This window comes from Magnolia sinica, chromosome 5 (genome assembly GCF_029962835.1).
Source record: "Magnolia sinica isolate HGM2019 chromosome 5, MsV1, whole genome shotgun sequence".
Taxonomy (NCBI): domain Eukaryota; kingdom Viridiplantae; phylum Streptophyta; class Magnoliopsida; order Magnoliales; family Magnoliaceae; genus Magnolia; species Magnolia sinica.
Window position 1 is genome coordinate 29,755,285 of NC_080577.1, and position 25,848 is coordinate 29,781,132.

General features: G+C 43.7%; 1 protein-coding gene across 5 annotated transcripts; it reads right to left on the reverse strand.

The window, feature by feature from the left end:
• Positions 1–613: 613 nt before the first annotated feature.
• On the reverse strand, positions 614–24,877 carry LOC131245876 (U-box domain-containing protein 3). 5 transcript variants are annotated; one of them, XR_009171027.1, is made up of 6 exons: positions 24,657–24,877; positions 21,760–22,040; positions 21,499–21,615; positions 17,141–19,069; positions 12,010–12,342; positions 614–904 (listed from the first exon to the last, which is right to left on the reverse strand). XR_009171027.1 is itself a non-coding variant. In XM_058245626.1 (5 exons), the coding sequence occupies exons 1-5, from the start codon at positions 24,757–24,759 to the stop codon at positions 12,277–12,279; spliced, it is 2,496 nt and encodes an 831-aa protein (XP_058101609.1). In that variant the 5' UTR covers positions 24,760–24,877; the 3' UTR covers positions 11,876–12,276. The 5 variants fall into 5 exon arrangements, 1 of the variants encoding a protein (XP_058101609.1); XR_009171026.1 differs by lacking the exon at positions 614–904 and adding an exon at positions 11,120–11,498; XR_009171025.1 differs by lacking the exon at positions 614–904 and adding an exon at positions 11,566–11,837.
• Between the last annotated feature and the right edge of the window lie 971 nt (positions 24,878–25,848).

Sequence of the window (25,848 nt, forward strand, 5' to 3'; positions counted from 1 at the left end):
CTAGATTTAGGGTCGTGACAGTTTCTAACTTCCTCTTATATAAGTATATGAAGGATGGGGTCATCCAAGCTCATGTCTTTTCTCTTATGCTTTAGAGAGATTTTATACTCCTTCCAAGATTAAGGTAGTTTCTCAATTATTACAACAACTTGAAAGGCTTCATCAATCACTACACCTTTAGATGAGATTTCATTGGCTATCTTCTATAAATCATGCACCTAATCTACTTTAGACTTATCATCAGACATCTTAAAATCAATGTAACGACTAACTACATACTTCTTTATTCCTGCATCTTCTGTTTTGAATTTCTTCTCAAGATGATTCTACAGCTCTTTGGTAGTGGAAAGATGATAATATATATCATAGTTTTCACTAGTTATCACATTCAGAATATTATTTCGGCATAGATAGTCATCATTCTTCCATTTTGATTAGTTCAACAGATGTGGCTGGTTCATTCACCTCAAGTGATGGGGCAGAGTCTTTAATAACATAAATCAACTTGAGGGTAGTCAGATAGAACTCCATTTTCTACTGCCATCTCTTGAAGTTCTTCTCATAAAAAATCTCAATTCTAGGAGCCTTTAAGATGGTAGCCATAGTACCAAGATTATTAATAGAGAAATCTGTCTTTAAATTATTGGTTCCAAAATACAGACATATAATAGAAAATTCAAAACAATAAACCAAAAATAACAATAAAAGAATCTGGAGAGCTTAGGCATGCTACTGTCACTATCTTAAAGACAAATCTGACCCTCAAAGGAGGATGATCCCTGATGCACTGGGTCCCAACAAGTCTGCCCCTATAATACAACAACTCTCCTTCAAGATGAATGACTTAGATGGTGCACTCTCGATCATAGCCCACATGAACTCAAAAATGTTCGAACTGACTTTCCTAGAAAGAATACAGAGAGAAAAACCAGAGAGAATAATTTTTCGAATGATTTTCAATGAAAAGGATATACCTTTATAAAAGAAAAGTAGGTAGCTTGTTGTAGCTTGAGGCTCATGCTAGAGACGTAATAAATGCATGTCGGCGTATGCCTACTCATTAATTATTAGGTAGGTGTGCAACGTCTCTTTGTCTTGTCATACACAAGTAAGACAAAACATATGTAGAGAAAACTAAAGGTATCCGACCGTGCCGCACGCATGTGAGGTTTCTCCCAAGGCATACCCTTATTTTTCAATACAAAGAATTAGTGAAGAGTTTTAATAAAAAGGCTTAGTTTTCTTAACAACTTTCCATTGTGAGACTAAACTAAATACAATTAAGACAAGTTGGTTTACAAAGGCAAAAAATCATTTTTTTAGAATTTTCAAATCTATTAAAAAAATCTTTTTGATCCAACGGAAGTTGGGAGTAGTGCCAATAGGTAATAAGATGAGGGAAACTAAGATGGTTTGGTCAAGCACAACAAAGATCAAGAATCACATCAGTTATAAGTGAGTTAGTGTATGTTGAAGGCTCTAAAAGTGTGGCCCCACATGATGGACGATCCACATCAAGCAAGCCCACTTGATGGACGGTCCACATCAAAGGGTGGACCCACATAATGGATGGTAGACATTGAATGTGGGAGCATATGACGTAAGGTTGACATTAAAGGTGGGCCCACATGATGAATTAACCATATTGACGATTGGACCCCACATGATGGGTGGTATGGATGGCAAACATCAAAGGTGGGTCCCACATGATGGATGGCTCCATCAAAATGTGGCCCCGCATGATGTACGATCCACATCAAGTGGGCCCTACACAATAGATGGTCCACAACAAAGTGGGATCCACATGATGGATGGTGGACATCAAAGGTAAGCCCCTCATGATGAACAACCCATATTGAATGTGGGGCCCACATGATGTATGGTCCACATCAAGGTGGGCCCACATAATGAACGGTTCACATCAAAGGTGAGCCCCACATGATGGATGGCGGACGTCAAAGTTTGGCCCAACATAATGAAACATCCACATCAAGTGGACACCATCTGATGGGCAATCCACAACAAAGGTGGGATGATGGTCATTGAAGGATGATGGTCATTAAAGGATGAATGGTCCACATCTAAGCTTGGCCTTCGCTCCAAATCGAACTACGCCCTTCATGGGCGAGACCTTGAGATACACATGGTCCCCTACATCAAATTCCAATGGACGACGCCGACGATCAGCAAAACTCTTCTGCCGGCTCTGAGTTGTGCGCATCCTCTGCCTGATGATATCAATAGCCTCTGACGTCTCCTGCATAAGCTCAGGACCTAGGAGACGACGCTCTCCAACCTTGGTCCAACAACTCGGTGATCTACATGGTCTGCCATATAGTGCCTCAAAAGGAGCCATGCCGATGGTCGCCTGATAGTTGTTATTGTATGCGAACTCAACCAATCACAGATGCTCATCTCAGCTACCCCCGAAATCAATCGCGTAGGCCCGAAGCATATCCTCAAGGATCTAGTTGACCCTCTCGGTCTGGCCATCGGTCTGCGGATGGTACGCGGTGCTGAGCTGCAAATCAGTACCCATCGCTCTCTGGAAGCTCCCCCAAAACTGAGACGTGAACCTTGGGTCTCGGTCAGAAACGATCGAGACTGGAACGCCATGCAGTCTCACAATATCCTCGATGAATAATCTCGCAAGCCGGTCCAAAGGCCAAGTCGCATGCATCGCAATAAAATGTGTCGACTTCGTCAGACGATCCACAACAACCCAGATGGGGTCATGACCGCGCTGAGTCCTCGGTAAGCCCATAATGAAATCTGTCGACACGTGCTCCCACTTCCACATCGGGACACTCAACGGCTGCAATAGACCAGGGGGTCTCTGATAATCGGCCTTGACACACTGGCACGTGTCACACTCGGCCACAAAACTGGCGATCTGGCGCTTCATCCCCTCCCAAAAATACTGTCGCCTCATGTCGCTGTACATCTTCGTCGAGCCAAGGTGGATAGAAAACCACGATCGATGTGCCTCGGTCATAAGATCTCTACGTAGCTCAGGAATATCCAGGACACATAATCGGCCTCTGAAGCGAAGTCCACAATCTAAACCAATCTACCAATCTGCCTGACTCTCAGATGCTGCCTCCACTCGGAATCCTGTAACGACTCGTCTACCTGCTGAGCCTCGATCACCCTTGCGACAAGAGAGGGTTGAATCGACAAGCTCGATAACTGCATAATAGAAGACTGCAAGCCAAACTCAAAGTCATACTCTGCTACATCCTTGAGCATCCGCCACTCTTGAATCATCATATGCGCCACCAGGCCTCGTGGCTGACGGCTGAGGGCATCTTCCACCACGTTCGCCTTACCCGAGTGGTACTGGAGATCGAAATCATAGTCCTTCAGGAGCTCCATCCAGCGCATCTGCCTCATGTTCAACTCAAACTGCGAGAAGAGGTACTTCAAGCTCTTGTAGTCAGAAAAGAGCTTGAACCTAACCCCATAGAGATAATGTCTCCACACTTTCAGTGCGAAGACAACTGCAGCCAACTTTAAATCATGCGTGGGGTAGTTCAGCTCATGGACCTTGAGCTGGCGAGACGCGAAGGCCTCTGGTCTCCCATGCTGCATCAGGACAGCACCCAAACCAATATGCGAGGCATTAGTACATACAATAAATCTGTAACTCCCAGAGGGAAGAGTGAGGACAGGAGCAGACGTCAGACGGTCCTTTAACTCCGTAAATGCTCGCTCGCAGGCGTCACTCCAAATAAACTCTGCGCCCTTCCAAGTCAACCTGGTCAACGGGGCTGCAATACGAGAGAAGCCCTTAATAAAATGCCGGTAGTAGCCCGCTAAACCAAGGAAACTGCGGATCTCGGATGTAGTCGTGGGCTGGCCCCACTGACACACTGCCTTAACCTTCGAGGGGTCCACTGCGACACCCTCCCTCGTCACCACGTGACCGAGGAACTTCACCTCCTCCTGCCAAAACTCGCATTTCTCCAGCTTCGCATACAACTAGTGTGCGTGGAGGGTCTGCAACGTAACCTTCAAATGCTGCTCGTGCTCCTCACGGGTCCTCGAATAGATCAGAATGTCATCGATGAAGACTACAACAAACTGATCAAAATACGGACGGAAGACCTCGTTTATCAACTGCATGAACACTGCTGGCGCATTGGTCAGTCCGAAGGACATGACCTGAAACTCGAAATGACCATAACGCGTCCTGAATGCTGTCTTCGGAATGTCCTCCTCTCGGACCCGAATCTGATGATAACTGGAACGCAAGTCAATCTTCGAAAAGAACTGTGCACCCTGCAGCTGATCAAACAAATCATCAATCCTCGGAAGCGGGTACTTGTTCTTGATCGTGACCTTGTTGAGCTCGCGGTAATCTACGCAGAGCCTCAACGTGCCGTCTTTCTTCTTCACGAAGAGTACCGACGCTCCCCACGGTGAACTGCTCGGACGGATAAAGCCCAACTCGCACAACTCGTCCAACTGCTTCTGCAGTTCCTGCAACTCCAACGGTGCCATACGATACGGGGCCTTCAAAATAGGCGCGGTACCGGGCACGAGATCAATCTGAAACTCGGTGAGTCGACGAGGTGGTAATCCCGGAATCTCCTGAAACACATCGAAAAAATCACAAACCTCAGGCAACTGGTCGATGCTCACCGCTATGGGCTCCTCTATGGCACATGACATCAAACAAGACAACGGCTCTCCTCTGGGCTCAGCAATGAACTGGAACTGTGGCAAGCCAGGTATACAAAACGTGACTATCTCGCGGAGCAATCCAATATGGCGTGGTACTCGGCAAGCCAATCCATACCCAGGATGACGTCGAACTCGGACATCAGCAAAGCAAACAGATCGGCAGATAAAAAGATATCCCCAACCAGAACGGGGTAAGACGAGCAAAATCGGCCCAACACTGCGGTCTTTCCCAAGGGAGTTGATACTGTCAACCCCTCACGAGCAGACTCCAATGGCAAACCAGTCGATCGGCAAAAACTCTCAGCCACAAAAGAATGCGATGCAACAGAATCAAACAACACACGAGCAATGCATGCGGACACTGGAAGTATACCCTCAACGACTCCTCCAGATGACTGAGGATCCTGCTGGGCTGTATAGAATCGAGCCTGAGCCGGTAGGTGAGGTGCATGTCCCCTCTGAGCGTGCTGTTGCTGCTGTTGTCGCTGAGGTGGTCGAAACTGCTGCCTCTGCTGCTGCGATCTCGGAGGCTGGTGCTGATGCTGCTGTTGAGGTGGCCTCGGTAGTGGGGGTTGTTGTCACTGCTGCTGTGGGGGTCTCTGCTGCTGCTGTAGGGGTCTCTGTTTCTGCTGCGGTAGTGGGGGCGGCTGTGGACCTCTCTGCTGCTGCTGCTGCTGCTGGGGGCGAGGACACTCCCACATACGGTGTCCTGCCGCACCGCACCTAAAACAAGTGCCGGTGAACTATCTCGGAAGTGGTGCTGGAGGTGCTGCTGGCGCTCAGAAGGCTGGGCGACCTGTGCGCCTCTGCTGTAGTCGACCCTGCTGGGTATCACTGGAAGGAGCCTGCCTCTTCCGGTCTCTCCTCTGATCGCGATCAGACTGAGAACCGTCCCACTCAACCTCAAAAATCTGGGCCTTCCTTACCACTCCCTCGAAAGTCGGGAGCTCATGCCCAATAACACGGCCTCGAAGACCGTAACGCAAGCCGCCCTCAAATCGGCGGGCTCTCCGCTCCTCATCATCCACTAAGTATGGTGCAAATCTGGACAGTGCTACAAAACGAGCGGCATATTGAGCCACTGTCATATCGCCCTGCACCAAAGCCTCAAACTCCAACGCTCGCTGCCGTCGGATGTGATCAGGAAAATACTGTCGATCAAACCGATCTACAAAATCCTCCCAAGTCCATACAAAGTCAACGCCCGCTGCTCGGGAGATTGACGTCCACCAGTGCTCAGCCTCACCATGAAGGAGAAATATGGTTAATCGGACTCGCCGCTCATTGTGTATCCCATCGTCTCAAATATCTTCTCCACATCGGCCCGCCATCTCTCAGCTACCTCTGGGTCTGGCTCACCCTGAAAATGCGGGGGATCGAGTTGTCGAAACTCACTAAGGAGGGCACTCGCGCGCTCCTGCTCTGCCTGGGCCGATGAAACAACCGGGTGTCTGCTTTGCCCCTGAAGTGCAGCCGTCACAGCCTGCAGCATCTGCTGTAACTGGGAAGCACTCACGGATACGGTCGGATCCGCACTGGTCTCTGGTGGAGGAGCAGCATCCACAGGATGGGCGGCATGAATCTCTGGTAGAGGAGCGGCATCCTCAGGCTGGGCAGTAGGAATCTCTGGTGGTGGAGCAAGGATCGTATGTGGTAGTGCGGGAGCCGCAGGTGGTGGAGCCGGAGTCTCAGGTGGTGGTGCGGGAGTCGATCGAGTCACTCTCCTGCGCGGCATGTCCTACAGGAAAGAGCGAATGTGCCTATCAACTTAAAGGCTCGCGAAGGCACGCACGTTAAGGGTCGGTAATAAAAGATCGTTAGGCTATCCGAACTTAGGACTTAATCATTCATAGCAGACATGTAATGTTGTTCTTAGTTATTCTCGAGTTATGCTCTGATACCAACTTCTGTCACGCCCCAAACTCGGAAGCCGGGCTCACAAAATTCCCGATCGCCGAATCCAGCGCCGACAGCCTCCGTAGAACCCCATTCTCTGCTCTCAGCGCCCATTCGCCAGGTTCCGATCCTGGGATGCTACGAGGAGGATTTTTTTAACATTCGTTTGATTCGTAATAAGCATAACCAAAAGCATAACCCACAACAACAACCAAAAACTCCATCACATTTTCACTATGATCAAAAACTTTACAAGTACAATGAGCATAAAGAGAAATACAATGAAGATAAACAAAAACTCCAAAATGATCTGCCACGCGCCCAAGCCTCAGCACTGCTGCGATCCAACGTCACCTGCACGCAACGGTCATGCATAAGCTTATAGAAAGCTTAGAGGGTGGTGAAAGTGTATGCTCAAGGTGGTAATGCAGTTATGCAGTATCAGAGTAATGCGGAACATGCTGATGAATGCCAAGAATACCATTAGCCGTACCAAGGCCATGCGGTGCAAAGAATGATGTCGGCCATACCAAGGCCATGCAATGCGAAATGCAACTCAAGCATACAAATCCTCATCTAAGTCCACATATCGATACAGCTCAAAATTTGAAATATCACCGGGGTCTAGTACACTCCAAGCCAGATTGCCGCCCCATCGCGCGCAATAAGGTGAGTGGAAAAGACCTCACTATCCGCCTGCCAATATCGGGCTCGGCTCGTCAATAGCGGACCCATTCCTCGAGCTGGTCAGACTCAGCCTAGCATTGCCCCCTACTCTCGGGCGGGTAAGGCCGCACCCCCTTCCAACCGACCACGATATAGTGGAAAGCGCAACCGTCTGGTAATCGGCACTCGGCGTTCATGCACCCACTCGGTTTAGACGTTGGAGCAACCTCTTAGTACTATAAGGGTTTAGGGACTTTCACCCAAGGATATCTATAACACCCCATATAGAACAAGATTTTCGGTATCCAATCCTGTCAACCACGATACGCCTGTGGAGGCTACGGCCCTGATGTCGCTAAGGCGTACAGTAACCATATCACACAATACGAATGTATGAATCACACTATCCAGTCATACAGCAATCCTGCACGTATCATGCGCTCATGTAGGGCAACACTCCCTGTACGGGAGCCCCTAAACAATCTGCCCGAAGGCATATGCTATGATCAGTCATTTCTCATATCAAGCATACGTATGATGCATATGATCATAAATCATGGAACTAAACATGTTATATGGGATGGATGATGTTCATAACGAAGATGGGCCTAGACGGCCTACACATAACACGTATGGACCCTAGGGGAAGTAATAATGCAGACATTTAACCAACACTATACTTGCAATGGAGACGTCAAACCGCCATTACTCCCAAGGTATAGCCCGTCGTAAACATCATCACATAAATCATGTTGGGATTGCACATTGCAATGGACCTTAGGTATATCCCATTGGGCCTTCAATACATCAAATGGGTCGAATCATATGGGCCTCATATTCATCAAGTGAGCCACATCAATGGGCCGCACCGATGGGCCTTATGTGCATTGCAATGGGCCATAACCCGTGGGCTTTAGAATGCATCAAATGGGCCTAATCTTATGGGCCTTATGTGTATCAAATGGGCCTCGCCAATTGGGCCCCATATGTACATCAAATGGGCCTCAACCCATAGGTCCCAATACATCTTAATGGACCTTAACCCATGGACCCCTAATACATCAAATGGGCCTCGACCCATGGGCCTTACATATAAATCAAAGTGGGCCTCAACCATGGCCCACAAGTAAACTGAGATGGGCCTCCTACCACCAGCATATAATATATAATATATGTACACACACACGTACACACCCACACACGCATGCACATGATCACACCCACCGTCCAGGACGGTGGGGTTAGAATACAAACGTCACAGTGGGCTCCAACGTCCAGGCGGACGGTGGAAATAAAACACATGTCACTGTGGGCTCCATGTGGGGCCCACCATAATGTTTATACTCCATCCAACCCGTTGGTAAGGTCAAGTAGACCTAGATGAAGGGTGAAAACAAATTTCACCCTGATCCAAAACTTCTGTGGACCCAAAAAGGGTTTCAAAGGTAGAGGTTCAATCTCACTGTTTCATACAGTGTGGGCCACCTGAGTCTTGGATGGACCTAAAATTTAGAGGGTGGTCCACTAACCTTAGGGCCCACCATATGAACGGATTAGATGACAAATAAACATCAAGGTGGGGCCCACGGCTAGAGTCGTGGGTGCTGTCCGCCTGCCCGTCCGCCCGGGCTCTGGTGCGCAGGCAGCGCCTGCTGCCTTTCTGACACAGCAACAACAGCTGCTGTGAAGTTATTATTATTATTTTTTTATTTCGAGTCTTTCCTTGGTTTTCACAGGTGGGGTTCAAATCTAGACAATCCACTCCGTCCAATGGCCCTTCATGGCTCCAGACAAGCAAAACAAGCCCAATATTGGGCCTATTTCGGTGTATAGAAACAACAGGGGATAATTCAATGGTAAACCCGCTGTTTGCTATGCCATGGCCCGCCTGAAAGTCTGATTGGTCCCATCTTTCGGCTCAACGCCTAAAACGAGCTTGGGAAAGGAATGGACGGCGTGGATTTAATACATACATCAAAGTGGGGCCTACATGAGTGGGCCACCCCAAAGCTTGGGAACGAGCTGATATTTGCGTTTTTCCCTTGTCCAGCGTCCAGAGATGCTGGACTACTTGGTCTGTTACAAGCATGGAGGTGGGCCCTGCTTAGGTGGGCCACCAAATGGAGTATGGTGTGGGTACAATACACACAAAGTGGGCCCCACTTGTAGATGGTTTGGATGGAATACATACCTTGTGGTGGGGTCCATTCAAGTGGGCCACACAACCTCATTATCATCACACATAAAAAAAATAGAGAGGGAGAGAGAGATAAAGAGTGGGACACGCGTGATGGAGGGAACCCCGCACTATGGGCCCTCCCTTGCACTAAATCATACATAAAGTGGGTCCCATTACACATAGGCCCATTAAATCAAAATCCAACAGTGGAGATCCCTTCTCTACTAAATTAGACGGTCTAGATGATCCTAAGTATGCAAGGAAAATAAACATCATGATGGGGTCCATGGATAATGGCCCCATCATGGAATGATCATGATGATCCAAGTGGGCCATTGGCCACATCTTAGGGTCCAAAGTGAGATCCAAACCATTGATCGGTTGGCCTCACTTGGCCCATCTTAAAAATATTAAAACTACCCTATCAAAGCACCCACCGCTTGATCTTCTTGCTCCCTTGGCTTCCTTAGCTCCTTGTGCTTCTCTTTGATGGAGTAAGATGAGAAATGGATGGCTAGGATGAGAGATCTAGGGATGGAAAGGTGGGCCACACTTGTAGCTTGGAAGAGTTGGAGAGCTCATACGTATGGGTTTTTTTTTTTGCTTTGGGAGAGTTTGAAAATGAGAGAGACACTTGTAAAGGGAGAGAGAGAGGGGGAGTGATGGGTGATGAAGCGATGGATGTGATGGTGATGCATGTAAGAGGCTTTTTTGACTTTTGTGGCTAATGGTGTAAGAAAAGTATGGCTTGTGTAAGAACTTTTTGACTTTGAGGCTTACTTGGGAAAGGGTGAAAGGTGATGTGTACTTGACATGATGGGATTGATGAGTTGATTGATTAATGTGACATCTCGTAGAGATTCTCTCGGGTTTTGCAACGTGCGGCGTTTTCCTCGCACTGAACGCTTGCCCACATCTCCCAACCACGGTATCGCCTTGGCGCGCAAGTCGCGGCATCAGAACCGCGGCGACGACGCGGTCGCTAAGGTACAAGTCCTGGGTTGAGTCGACTCGGGTTGACAGCATAAGAATCAGGGTCGCGCGCAAATACCGGTTAAGGGTCGAAGGTTGCCGGAATTCGACCGAGAAGACCGCGGAAGTCTATGGAATGGTACGGTCTAGGATACGGGGCTTACACAATCTTTTGTCATTTCGGACATGATCCGTCTATGGTGAGATCTACCAAAACAACCATCTGAACTACTCTTATAATGGAACTTTAACCATCTTTACAAATGACATCAACTATCTCTATAAAATAAAAAAATTAATTAATTTTTTTTTTTTTTTTAAAGGCTCTTATTTAAATGTTTTGCCAAATATACAAATATACTTATTTCAAATAATAGCTTTTCCTATTTTGAGAAATTAATGTTATCAAACAAGCTTATTTAAAACGAGAGCTAAAACAAGAAAAGCTTATTAGAGTAGCTCTTATTGAAATAGTGGAGATGTCAAACGATCCTGAGATTGTAAAATGCCCACACATGTAACCCAAATCTTGGGACCCAAAATGGACAAGTCGTAAACACAAAATTGAGATTTGATTGAGCTTAGGACATCTGTTTATTGAATTTGGACGATTTGGCTCATCTGTAAAACTTGTCATTCATGTGCGGGAGATGCCACACAATTTTCATTTATCAAGGCCGATTTGTTTCACCAATTACATTAAAAAGTAAAGAAAATAGATAATAATTACAAATTACTTTATTTATTCAAATTGCAATCATAACATTGCTTACATTGTTTGTTTTATCATATAAAATTGTGGCCTTTACAATTTTATAATGTAAAGCTGGAATGATTACAAATTCAACTCCTATACATTTACATTTGACCCTCAGATTATGTACTACAAGTACTAGTTTAACAAACACTGTAAATTAGCAACGGAAAGCTTATTTAAGTTACATTGTCATGAAATTTGCAAAACAAACAAGCCCTTATCATTGAATCTACAACCATCGTGGAAAGTGCTCCCTCCCCACTTGAAATGGGGAAAAAAAAAATAGCAATTTTGATTGACCACGTCTCTTCCAGGTGCTAATATGTGCCATGTCTTCAAAATCTGAGCCATCCATCAAACTCACCGTAAAAAATAAAAATAAATAAATAAACAGCTAGATGCCTACGTGGGCCCAATCTTAGATTGAATTGTAGCTATTGGTATGCTTTTAACAGGCGCTGACTCGTGAGAAAAATGCGTTAAAATTCGTTTTTAGCTGCACCCAAACACGCCCTTACAATTAATGGGATTCGGGACAAGATTTTTGCACCTTACAAATCTATCAATTTCATGTTAATCCCTGCTAATCTCATATGAGAAAAGGCGCAACCGATGGCATACACAATCAACAAGTGACCTACATGGATGTGTGGGTCCCACCGCCAACCAGCAAGCAAGCACCTTTTCCTTACAAGAGCATGAGAGATTAGATTAGCATGTACCCAAATCATCCACATAATCAGAACACTAAAGAATTTAGAAAACACAACAATGGCGTATGATTGTACAACAGAGTAACATTACAGCATATACACACTCGCAGCACCGAAATCGAGCAAATACAATCTCTTACCTGACCGATGAACGCAAATCTCCTGAAGCCATACTAGCCACATCACATTTCGGTCATCCATGTTCATCCACAGGGTTGCAAATTTCACAAGCATGCCACAGATATTGCACAAGCAATTATACTCTCAACAAGGTATAAGGTCAAATCATCGGGTGAGGCAGGCGTACACCCATCTTACATCGAAGCGGTGGACCGGTCGACTTTGCCTCATGGAGACGAGCCCATGAGGAGACTAGAAATGAGATCGTAATCAACAAAATTCAAGAATCATGATTTCACCTTCCCCATACTCCCCTCTCGCTGGTTCCGAAAATGACTCAGAATCTGTTGCGCCTGCGTAAAACATGTTAAGCATGGTTTTAGCAAAATTCATCTGGAGTCAAATGCCAAAGTGGTTTTTCTTTTTTCAAAGATTGAATGCTAAGCGCCTGTTTGGTTGCCACTTAAAAATATGCTCTTCTCATTTCTTTCTTAATCCTTACCATAAAGAACTACGATCTCTAATTAGGTGAGCAATTTGGGTGGGTGGGTCGGGTTGAGGGTCAACCTGAGGCCAAGCTCGACCTCAAAAGGACCAAACCAGCAAGCCAACCTGATGCGAATTCCAATCTGAGGTGCCAAACCCCAACCAAACCCAAATTTTTCTATAATCAACCCTAACCGGACCAACATGACCCAACCTGACCCATAGCATCATCATCCAAGCCTTATCCCAATTAATTGGGGTCGTCTGCATGAATCCTATTCCACAATCCACATATTGTTTGGATTCATGATGGAAGTCGGGGGAAAGGTTTAATACTGCTAACCTAATGCAACCCTCCTTTATCTAGGCTTGGGACTGGCAATGGGAACACAAAACTCCCACAGATGCAATGTAATAGACTATTACCCAACATGACCCATATAAAGTGATTATTCTCAACCCGAACTAATGCGACCTGAATTTGCTCCTCCCAAACCCAACCCAATTCCAAATCAGGTTGCAGCTTTCTTTCTTTCTTTCTTTCTTCTTCTCTTTTTTTTTTTTTTTTGAACGGTGATGAATTTATTTCAAAGAGATCAAAAGCCCAAAGAATACAAGAAAAAAGAAAAAACAAAAGCTACAAAGCTGCCCAATTGTCAAGAAACTAATCCGCCACTATCATTTTGGATTCGATCACCCATTTTGAAACCAGTTCTATTCCTAACTTGCAGACTTCCGAAGAAAGACCTAAACGATTCCTAAAGCATAGATTGTTCCTTTCTCGCCATATTACCCATATCCCAGCCAAAAGACAGATGCCATATCTTCTTTCCTATCTTCCCTTTACCCCCTTCATGCCAACAATAGAAGCCGGCATAACCCATCGAGCTCCAAATTTACCAAGAAAATTATCCCACACCTTCTTGGAAAAGTCACAATGAAGGAAGAGATGAGCCACCAACTCCTCGTCTTGATAACATAGTAGACACACGTTAGGAACGGACATTCTTCCCTTGCGCAAATTGTCGACCGTAAGCACTTTATTTCATCCCACTAACAAAGCCAAAGAGGACTACCTTCAAGGGAGTGCCATATAGCCATATATAAGCTCTATGACTCACCTCAGAAACATTTAAACCGTCACTAATCCTTCAGTACAAAGATTTGACTGAAAACCTTCTAGACTTTTCTTCTAACCATCTCATCAAGTCTGTGTGAGAAATCACCAAGCGAACCTTACTCAAAACTTCCAAGTAAAACTTCCAATAATCTCAAATACTCCTCTTCTTCATACAAATTCCTCCTACAAAGAGGGGCCCAAAGAACTTCCTCACCAAGGAGAGAATAACATCTTGCCACAGGCAAGTTTCCCTCCAATGATAATCTTGCTAGAATGGGAAAACTCTCTCTCAACTTTTTCCCCCAAGCCAAACATCTTCCCAAAACCTTATTCCCTCACCATTTCCCAAAGTAAACCCCACTCCTTCCCAAACCTTGTCCTTTAGAGAGGCCACCGCTTTCCAAAGGGACGATGCTTTATACAGTGATGATGTCTTTATCCACCAAGATCCCTCTTGAACCCCATATTTCCTACTCACTACCTTCCTCCATAAACTACCCTCTTCGACCCCAAATCTCCACACCCATTTACCAAGTAACACTAAATTCATCTCCCAAAATCCTCAACCCAGCTCCACTTATCTCTCCACTCCCCCCCCCCCCCCCCAATAATCTTTTCAAGCTTATCGACTACCCCCTTCGGGCACTTGAATAATGACATATAAAATACCTGTAAATTGGACATTGCCGCCTTAATCAGCGTTAGATGTTTGGTGGGCTTTCCTATACATAATGGTAGTCCAAGATACGGGGTCAGAAATGAACCTTCCCTACACCCGAAAATCAAAGCAAAAGAGACGACCTCTTCCCTTGATAAACCAACTCCTAAAAGTTCACTTTTATCAGAGTTTACCTTAATCCAACACCACCTCAAAAGAAACAATTAACATACGCAAATTATCTATTTCTAATTCATTTGCCTCACACATGAGCAAAGTATCGCAAAGTATTGTAAATGAGATATTTGAAACTGAGAATTGTCAACTTTAAGACCTTTCACTAAACCAACCGTGATTCCCCTATCCATCATCCCGCTGAAAGCCTCCATTATCATCACAAACGACTATGGCGACAAAGGATCACCTTGCCGTAGCCCACTTGATGCTTAAAAAATCAGGTTGGAGTTTTCCAACCCTAATTCAATCCAATTCGGATTCACCCGAACCCAAGTTGTAGCCCTATCTGTAATACATGAGCCATTTTTAAGTGGCACCCAAACAGGCCCTAAATGGGTTTAAATACATTCATTTTGACACATGAAAGGCAGCATATCGCCCTCGTCTTGAAACTGCAGAGAGCACTCAGAAAAGCACATCTGTTACACTTTCTTTACCATATCCTTCGGAAAAAAAAAAAGGTTTTCCTTTACCCTCCCCTGCCTAGCACGTAAAGAGAACGGTATTTGCACAGAGTTCTCATGCAGGCACGTGAGAGGCATATACAAGATCTGGATCATCCATCCAGAGGTTCCAACATGAGTGTATCATGTTTTAAAAACTCAGGCCACTCAGATTATCCTTGCTGCTTGCTTAGGAAAAGGACAACCAATGCTTGTTTTTTGGGCCCTGTTTCCGTGAGGAGTTAAGATCATCCAACTGTCCTGTTTTTGGATCATGACCAACATATGTTGGGGCCCTCCAGATTAGCATTCTAAATCTAGTAAGGGTGTGCTGCATGCCACAATGGGAATTCATGTAAAGAAACATGTGCAGTAAGTGGTGTGCAATTGCATTTCTCATAAAGATACAGCATATTCATGTCTTAAGTAGGGATTATACTTCATTCAGCTCAAATGAAATTGTGTGTCAGAGAGGTTTGCTAAGCCCATACGAGTGTATAAGGCAGCCCCTCTACATGCCACTAGATGTGCTAGCACGGCACATGGGTGCAGGATCTAACCCATCCATCAAGTAGGTCCCTATGTTCAGATGATCTGGCCTAAAAGTCAGGCTGGTCCACTCATCAGCAGGCTGCGATATCATAACATTATGATGGCATAGAAAAACTTGTCCAAGTTCATTTAGCTGTCCATCTGTTTAATAAACTCTGGCCTACCTGATAAGTAGATAGGTAATACATTTGGGCCAGGGCTACACGCCTAACCTGGATAGCTTGGATCTCATACTAGTTTGCCATGCTGGCAGACATGATAGCACACAGATGGTCTGCCACATACCTACGTCCTGGCTTAGCAAAACTCATCAAGACTCGGGAGATCCTATTTGCACCTGTCCCTCGCGATACACAAGCCCTTTTTCCAACATTTGCTAATACGTTGTACAAAGTTGTACTGCTGTATTGCCAAAGGTTGAAAGAAAGGTGTCTCTGAAAAAGGAAGGGTTTATCAATTCCCTATACCTACATTGGAGTAGGGTGATGGAAGTACACCACAACGACAATGCGCAAGGTATCTCCTACAGGACATGTGGCAACTACCTTAAATTTGAACTGCCCAAATAGGGGGTCCTACTGTAGACGGATTGCGACCCAAAAATATCCTAGCCAGTTTGGTGGACATCTAACAATGGTAAAAAAATATAGTATACGGTCAAAACTCAACAAACAAATGTCCATGATCAGAGGTCAGGATTGTCGAATCAATCTAATTTTGGAGAAATGACTGACCTACACAGTGAGTTCCGTGATTTGGGTGTTTCGGATGAGGTAAATGCAAATGTTTTAAAACCCGGACCAGACACCAAGCCGTTTTGTGGGCCTTTTGGTCCGATTGCAGGTACAACAGGTGCAAGTCTTTCCTGCCCTGGACATTTACTAGAAGAGACTGAATTAGATGGAAAAGAAAAGAAAATAAAAACGACGCGTCCGGAATGTTCAATGGTGCATCTGGTATCTGAGGAAGGTTGTGGCTTTGGGCTCATACAGTCCATAAGTTTTATCAATGACAGTAAGGGCCACCATTGAACAGACTTTGGTGACCTGGCCTGTTTTGTGTCCATTTCTGGTCCAAATCAGTCTAAACATTTGGTACGTTCCAGGTGTTAAAACACTGAGCACATGCCACATGTACAGTATGCAACTCCCAGCACCATAGTTGTAGCGTAAAACCCGTTACCAGTGATGAGTAGGGCAACTCGGGTTCAGATCAACCCGAACCCGATTCACCTATGGTTGTCAAGGTCCTTGGGTCGGGTTCGGGTTGGAAAATGCCAACCCAATTTGAAATAGGGTTGGGTTCGGGATGAGCAAATTCAGGTCAGGTTTTGCCGGCTTGGGAATAAGCACACGTATTTGGTTTCAGTTGGGTCAGGTAGAGCATAGAGGAATTTGGGTTGGGTTTGAGTTGGGTACCTTGGGTTGGATTTCAGGTTGGGTTGCGTGGGCTGGGTCCCCTTAAGGTTGGGTCAGGCCCGGTTTGACCCTCAACCTGATCCAACCTGCCCAAGTTGGTGATGAAACTTCTTTCCCTGTGTTCAAATGTGGAGCTAACACTGACAGCACAGCTACAATTTCTTTCCATTTTAAAGTTTTGAGATTGGATTGTGCGAGGCAAAAGAAAATGCTGCTGAATTTGGGTTAGATGCATACCTTTTCTTTTGCTCTTGGTGTACCCGACTGAGACAATGCAACCAAAGGCGGTACAGCTCCTTCTTGCAGCACCAGACTACAAAACTTGTGGCTATTAATACAGAGCTGCAACAAGGCAGAGGCGGCATTTTCCTTCCCCCTTTGAGAACCCGACTCGACAATCTCAACTAGTAATGGAATTCCACCTTCTCGAGTAATAGCTGCACGTCCTTCCGGAATTGTTGCCAGATTCGCCAAAAGGGCGACGGCCTTATCAGCCATCCCTGTGTCAGGGTCCATCAGCTCGACCAGGTACTTGACAGCTCCAGCTTGGACAATGCGTGCCTTATTCTCGTGAAAGATTGATAGATTGAATAACGCTGTAGCGGCGTCTTTCTTTCCTCTAAGGGTGCCATTCCCTAGAAGGTTGACCAAGGCCTTAACTGCACCAGATCGACCAATCTTTATCTTGTACTCTTCCAATACAGATAGGCTGAACAATGTGGCAGCAGAGTTCTCTTTAGCCTCTGCATTTCCTGACTTCAAAACTTGGATGAGTGGCTCAATTGCTCCAGCTTCCGCAATAAAGGTCTTGTTGTCATCATTGATCGATAGGTTTAGAAGGGCTGTAACAGCATTCTCTTGGGTTGTCTTTATCATCGAGTTCAACAATGCAACCAGCGGTGCGATGGCCCCACACCTTGCAATAATGATGCGGTTTTCCATGTTGTGCTTTGTGAGCCGACGGAGCTCAGCTGCTGCCGCAGTGTGCACTTCACTTGATCGACTTCTTAGATCCTCAACCAGTTTCTCGACATGTGAAGAAGTCGTTAAATCGTCACTGTCTAAGAATGGAGAAGAGCGAGTTCTGTGGTGTGTCCCGTTCCCATTTTCAGTCCGTGCTCTTGGAAGTGAGCTGCAAAATTGATTACCTGATAGCCATGGAGAAAAACCCAAATCTTTATTCGAAGGAGATGAAGCTGGACACTCTGATATCACTTCTCCCAACACCTCACTTATTTCATCGCATCTAGTCGATAGCTTTGAAACTTCAGTAAAAACAGCTGCAGGGGCATGTTCAATGCTAGAAACAACACTTGAAGTGGATTCGCTTCGGCTATGACTATATGACTGTTCAAGGGACATATTACATTTTGAAGACGCATTATCAGATGGTATTTGATGACAGGTGATGTAGCAAACCTTTTTATCTACCAAGTTGGAGTCTTCCACACCACTTTTTGTCATTTGCCTCTCAGACCCATTTCCAACTTCAAGGGAGGAATGTGAGGTGGAATTGCTATGCAAAGAACCGCGGAAACTGTCTACATGGGCATTGTCCTCAGGAGCACAGTTAGATAAGGAACGGGATGAAATATTGTTTGAAATATTGGTCGACTCAAGAGAATTGAAAGACTTTATGTTGTTGTCTTCGCACCAATTTGCGATCAACGCCTTCACGGTGTAGTTCGGAATTAGATTGATGTGAGTGAGAGTTTGACGGGTCTTGGGACAGATTTTCAGCCCTTGATCAAGCCACCTTTGGATGAAAGCCCTCTCGTATGTCTGTCCTGAGGCCACGATCACAGGATCCATCATCAGTTCCAGTGACAAGGGGCACCGGAAATATGAAGGAATGGGTATCCCATTTATCGCCTTGAACTGTTCGAGTTTAACCATGCAATCACGCATATGCACGACAAGATCGATAACCTGATCTATGTATTCGACATCTCCTTTATTCTTCTTCAGCTCAGCCTTCAATCTTTTCTTTTCCAGTGCCATGCTTTCTGCTAGCAACTCTTGATTTGATGTCAGGCTGAGTGACTCCACAATCTTTATTAGAAGGTCAGCACTAGGCATGAGATTGTCTCTTTGATCTCTTAGAGCTTCTTCTATGAGCTCGGGCGTTCTCTCCTGCTCTGCACATTGAAGTTCCTGCATACAGTGCTGAAGCAATTGATCTTGGAATCAGCTCTATGCTCCACATAATCAAGCAATGGGAAAGGAACTGTTATTTCGATGCAGCCAATCTAATACAGAAATTTAACTTTACAAGATGCCGTTTGGGACACAGTAATAGGTTCCTGTTTTCAATACAAAGTTTGCGTTTGGAATTTACTTCAAGAACATGGGGCAGGCATCCTGCATTTGTGCAAATTACCATTTTTGTTCGTTTCAGGTACTAAAGTGAAATGGATGAAGAACTATTTCAGGGCAGCAAAGTGAGAGAACTGATAATATTACATTCGGGTTTCCATTTTCCATTTTGCCTCGAAATGTAGACAAAGTTCAAAATAAAGTCACACCACCAAGTCACCAACATATTCAACTGGATGTCGATTTTGCAGGTTCTTCCAAAGGTTACCAGAGTATACACTATTAATATATTTTTTATGTATTCCATTGGTTTAATGGAAATGATATTTCACTATGTTTTCAGTATAAGAATGATACCAGCCAATGGTATATAATGATGGTACATGCACCCAATGTTTTCCATATTGTTATTGCATAATGTATCACACCTTTGGGATATGGGCGCATATCGGTTATCACATGGGATATATCGGTTGTATCGCGTAATGTTGTTGGGAAACATGGGGAAACATTAGGAAATTGGTTGAATTTTTTAATGGAACTTCAGGGATTGTTAAAGGAGACATCAATACACACTAAGAAATCAAAACATCACAGAAAACAAGTGCACATAACAGATTTCCTTTGTGTGGGGTCGTAATCCATGCACTGTCTAACTGAACTGATGCAAGTATATTCAAAGTCTATTCACATAATTTATAAATGTAAGAAGTCATATATGGAAACACACGCGATACATTCAAAAGCAAAAGAAGAAAAAGAAAACATGAAATATACCTATGAATAATATATGTGGTTGTGGCTTAGACCCACATAGAGCTGCGCAGTGGCTAAAAACCATCATCTCCATCTCAACGGGGCTGGGCATAGTACCGTTGCTCCACAAACCAACAAAACCATGCCCAGGTCATAGTAGAATGATGCTAGTAAAGAAACTCTCTAACATAACACTAGCACTCATCCTCTCCAATTTGAGAAATTTTCAAATTTTCTCATATTTTCTGCAAATTGGATGATCTTTCCTCCCAAACCCCAAAATTAGAGTGTATGTGATGATGATTTCATCAAACACTCATGACTACACTAAAATGGAGGTCAATTGATTGTTTGATTGAAGTAGAATTTCAAAAAAATATTTTTTTAACTTTTTTTTTTTAAAATCTCAAATTATCAGGAATCACTAGATCAGGTTACATACATGTTTAATTTTGTGTTTGAATACAAAAATTGTAACTGATTTGCAAGAAATTGAGAAATTTCAATTGTTCTCAACTTCTCGCAATTCAGACCATCTCCCCCAAATCTCAAAATCAAAGCTCTAAATCCATGATTTTTCATGCAAAACATGAAGAGCTGTGGATTTGTAACCATTGATACTGATTTAATATGATTTACAGTAAAAGAAAAAGAAAACAGATTAAAAATAAAAAATGCTCACCAAATCGAACAAACGGGATATATTGGCACTACCTATGCATTTCGTATCGCACAGGTGAGATACAAGATATATCGTGGGATGTATCAGCCGATATCATCGATAATGAAAACATTGCACGCATCAAAGCATATGTGTAATAATTCCCTGAAATAAATTACATTTTTCTACATCTTATGCATTACATATATTACCCCAGAAGTATGCAAATGTCATCACATTGGCTTACCGGGTCCTTATGCCTCACACCTCATGTCCATGTCCACACCAAAACACATATTTCTCTAAGTTACAATAGAGAACAGAACTTACAAGCCTTTTAATAGATGTAAAGTTGAAGAAGGTGATGGCTCATCTAGTTAAGAGCCAATTAAAACAACATAAAATATTGAGATGGACGAAAGAAATCCATGAGCTCTTCTTTAGTATTACTGACAGGGTCCTGGTCATCAGATGCATAGTTTGTGGGAGGTGCCATTGCATACATGCGGGATCCATGTTCAGTGATCCAAAACATTCATTTGATGCACTTCAATTTTGATAGGGGATGGCCAATAAATCTCCCAAATTGAAAGGTCTTAACCATTCAATATTGATTCCTCCATTGGATAATGAAAGCTACTGTATTTTTTCTCAAATCTCATATCCATCTAGTTTCAGGCCATCAGATCGATGTGTTGAAATATTCTGATCTAGAAGACTTCCAGCACATCATACATCCATGGAAGACCCCAGAAGATCTACTGTTGGGATCACCAAACCGCTGGACATGTATGAATCCCACATGTTAGCAAACTATAGGTCTGCTGATGAGCAGGACCCCATAATTCCTCCTCCTCAGTACCTGAACATAAGCTAAATGCGAAGTAAAATGAGATGACTGTAGCAATCCATTCAATATATGACAGATCTCCATGGAAGAGCTTTGGACCTTCATCACCAACGGCTCACTCTCTAGAACCTGGAAAATTATCACACACACAAATTAAAAAAATTAAAAAATCAAGACATCATGAGACAATCATTATACCAGGAGACAAAACTGCAAGATTCCAGATGAAGGGGTCCATTTAAAGAACAATAAGAAGCTTAAAATGACACTCACACTGCATATCTTGCTCATCTTTGGACACCAATTCTCCATGAATTCTCTAGCCTCGTTAACGGCCATATCCAATTCCTCAAATTCTTTCAGCAGTAGTTCATCTGAAGGTATGCTAGAACCAACGACTTCATCAAGAACAGGCTTCAAATTCCTCAATAGAGAAACCATATCTCGGTAGTTTTTTTGAAGTGGCGTGGTTTTCATGGTCTTGCAGGCAACTAAGTGAATAAATCGAGAAATGCTGTTAACTAGGCCTTCTATAGTCTTTGTGTCCATCAGACCTGTTTAGATAGAATCAAAGCATGTCAGGCGTGATGGGGACTACCCAAATAGCTTCATTTAAGGACTTATGGTTCTAGAATGCAAAGAATATTACATCAAAACTCCCTAAACTAGTTCCAGTGGTGCTGGTACCACCACAAGCTTACAGTGATACCAAGCAGTGTGGGGCCCACGTGGTGTACGTATCACATCCAACCTGTCGATCAGATGCGTCCATTCAGGTTAACCCCATGGACTGAAAATCAGCTCAATCTGAAACTCATGTAGGACACAACACGGGGAACAAGGTGGGAGAGGAGGCCTACTCTTGATTCTCACTGTGGCCCACATGAGTTGCAGAACAGCCTGATTTTTGTCCTAACACTTCATCCATGGCAGATGAAGTCTGGCCAGCCTGGATTCTGTATACACAGTATGATGCGTCCCCATGCCAAATCAAGGGTTAGCATCCCCTATCAACTTGTCCCCTTTGCTGTGGCGGACCTAAGTTTCTGTTTGGGCTGAATTGGGTCTGAGGCAGCATATCAGATGGACAGGTCAGACTTTGTGAATATATCATGTGGACCGTGCTTCTTTCCAGTACACCATAGCTAATGGTGGTACTGGTACCACCTGAGCACACCCCTTCTTTTAAGGGATGAATTATGAGGTCTCCAACTTCCAACAATATAAAGAACTCCTAGACACACAGTTGCAAATTGTATTGGTCGTGATGAGTGTTATACATGAAATATTGATGAAGGATATCACAAATATGCTGTCCTAAAGATCAGCAACATCAAGAACTGAGAATATCTAATGCCTCTCAGCTTGCGTTTCAAGTAATTCTCCATCCGCTTTGGCTCAGAGTCAGAGTTCGAAAGAAACGAAAAAGAATAGAAAGAGTTCTTCACTGAGAAAACTACATTTGGTATTTCTACAAATCACATTGCCATCAAGTATGCTACAAGCTCCAACTTGACCCAAAACACAAGATTTAATGGAAATCAGTGACTGTATCTGAAAAGTCTAGTTGTGATGGAAAAAACAGATAGTTTCAGCATAAGACCATAATAACTGCTCCATAAGACCATGATTTCTTGATATCAAGCAATCAAACGAAGGGAGCCGATTACCTGCCTCTGGAGGCACAACATTTTCATGCCTCCAGATTGTGAACCACACACATGGCGCATGTGTATGATGATCCAAACCAGGCAACACCTGCTCTCATCTGTTGATTAGCCCCTAAACAAATGTTGCTATGATTAGACTATCTTAACCATCAAACAATAGGCCTTTCCTCACATAATAAGAAGCATTGCTGACTCTTGTCTTTTGGTGTCCATTTGTATGCTACCAAGTAAAGGGCTAAATTTGTGATTTTTGGTCCATGGCCCATTGACCATTAAAAATATGAAACACAAGGTTTTGATGTCATCCATTTGCGCAGGATCTGCTCCCTCAAATGAAACAGGCTTGTCTGGTTGTATTGTTTACTGCCACTAATTAGACCCAAGGAAAAATAAATAAATAAATAAAAATAAAAATAAAAATAAAGAAGAAGAAGAAGAAGAAGAAGAAGAAGAGGAAATGAAAAGAAAAGAAGACAACTTTCACAAGACCAGATTCAAGCAAGGTTTATAGTATCATCCGAAGCCAGTATGTATCGCCCAATACGTACTGGTATATCCTACAGCTGAATTGGACCCATATCCGCCCAAAACAGCCCAATATAGGGGTGATACAGGACTGTATTCGTAGTGAATGATATGATACCTGATGCAACAATTTAAAACCTTGGATCCAAGTGAAACAGGACTAGAGAGAGAACCAGGGAGCCAAGTTAGCAATCTTTTACATGATTGTCAAAATGACTGATATAAACACGACGTCAAAAAGGTATAATTTAAAGCTTTTTCAACATGAATTTTCATTAAAGAAGAAAACCCAAAAATCGATTCCATTTCAATTGGTGGAAAACAAATGATTTCAAGTCCAATGCATCTGCAAATGTCTGTTCAGGATTTGTTTCCCAATTCCAAGATGCATCTTTTTTCCAATTACAGACGTGAATTTGCACACAAAGCAAGACACCCAGACGAAACCAATACGTGAGTTTTGTGTATGAACTCAAACAAGATGAGAAAATCCAAATGAACTTCACTTCAATTGGTGTGAAAAGGGAGGGAGGGGAGTTCACCTCCAACCCATTGCAAGCATCAGGTCTAACAAATCATATCAAATTCCAAGATCCAATTTGCAGCCACGATTTCACAGACAAAAACAAACATTAAAAAGACAAAAAAGAAATAACAAAGATGATTTTGATAAACACATTTTCTATGCAAATCCACACGAAACAAGAAAAACCAAATGATTTTCTCCTCAACTGGTTGAAAACCTACAATTTCAACTCCTACCCATTTGCAAACATCGGATTCAAAAAACATCCTCATAACCCCCAGACTCTTCTTGTTTCCCAGTGGCATCCATAAATTCCACACAAGCACAAACAAAAAGACTCACATGATTCTAGTGACAGCTTTTATGCATGAATTCACACATAACAAGAAAACCCATCTGCAAAACCCAAAAAATAATAATAATAAATAAATAAATAAATAAAAAGATACCTCTGTTGCCGGTGGTATTTGTGGATGAAAGAAGCAATGAATGCTGATGAAACCCAAAACCCGAGGTTTTAATATCCAAATCAATAGTCCGATTACCATGCATCAGTCCAATCCTCTTCTTGAGCTCTTGCTAGAGAATAAAAACCTAAGCTTTTGAGAGAGAGAGAGAGAGGCTGAAGAGCTGAAAAGGGCGAAAAGCTGAGTTTTTTTTATTGGATTTGCTGTGTATATTGGTGAAAACTCAAGAATAAAAAATAGGAGAATGCTGTCATGATGGTACACGTGTCCAGCATTTATTGCGATCAGGACTGTTGATGTGGTGGACCACGTTGCGGATAGGTTGTAACGAATTAAAAGACAGGAGAACCTGATCATACAGTTGCTATGAGTTTTCTAGCGATTGTGGAATTTTCATCTTATCTGATCTGACCGTTCCTTTTGTATCCTATCCATGTGGTGGCCCACTAATCCAATAGTCCTGATCAGTACACGTGTTTGCCACGTGTACACATGAGAAGAGTGAGATGCATAGAGCATCTGTTACACGAGGTGCATGGTATTATCTTTTCCCGTTTAAGAGAAGAGACGAGAGATAACACCGCCGGGCTTCTTTTCGCCGATGGAATGAAATCTGTGAGAGACAGAGTATGAATTACAGCGACCTCGACCCGAGGATAACTACATCATCCTCGAGCCTTAGATATGTTCAACTAAGGCCCATGGATAGGTGATCCTTACCGTTGATCTGATGTAATATGGATCGATTATCCTAATGAATATTTTACACGAATTATTTCTATAATGTCAACGGTCCACTTCGGCGGGTAAAAGGGCAGATATTGGGAGATATAGATGTATATCGGATCCCATCATATCAATGGTCTTGATCACTTGAAGGTGGGCCCCACTTGTACGAACTCGAGGCCGGATGATATTCTTACGGTCTGGTCGAGTTTCATGTAATTCCCAGCCAGGAGAGTACTAACGAGCCCGATAAAAAATTGAAACACGTAGAATAGAATGTGACAGATACATGCAATCGTATCACTACTCGTGATGCCGTACAATTTTTCCCGCCAAAGTGAAGATTTTGTATGAAATCTGTACCGTAAAATCGGTAGGGACCACCATGAAGGTCATGTAACAAAAAAAAAAACGGATCCTATAATCATGTTGACTACAAGATTAAACT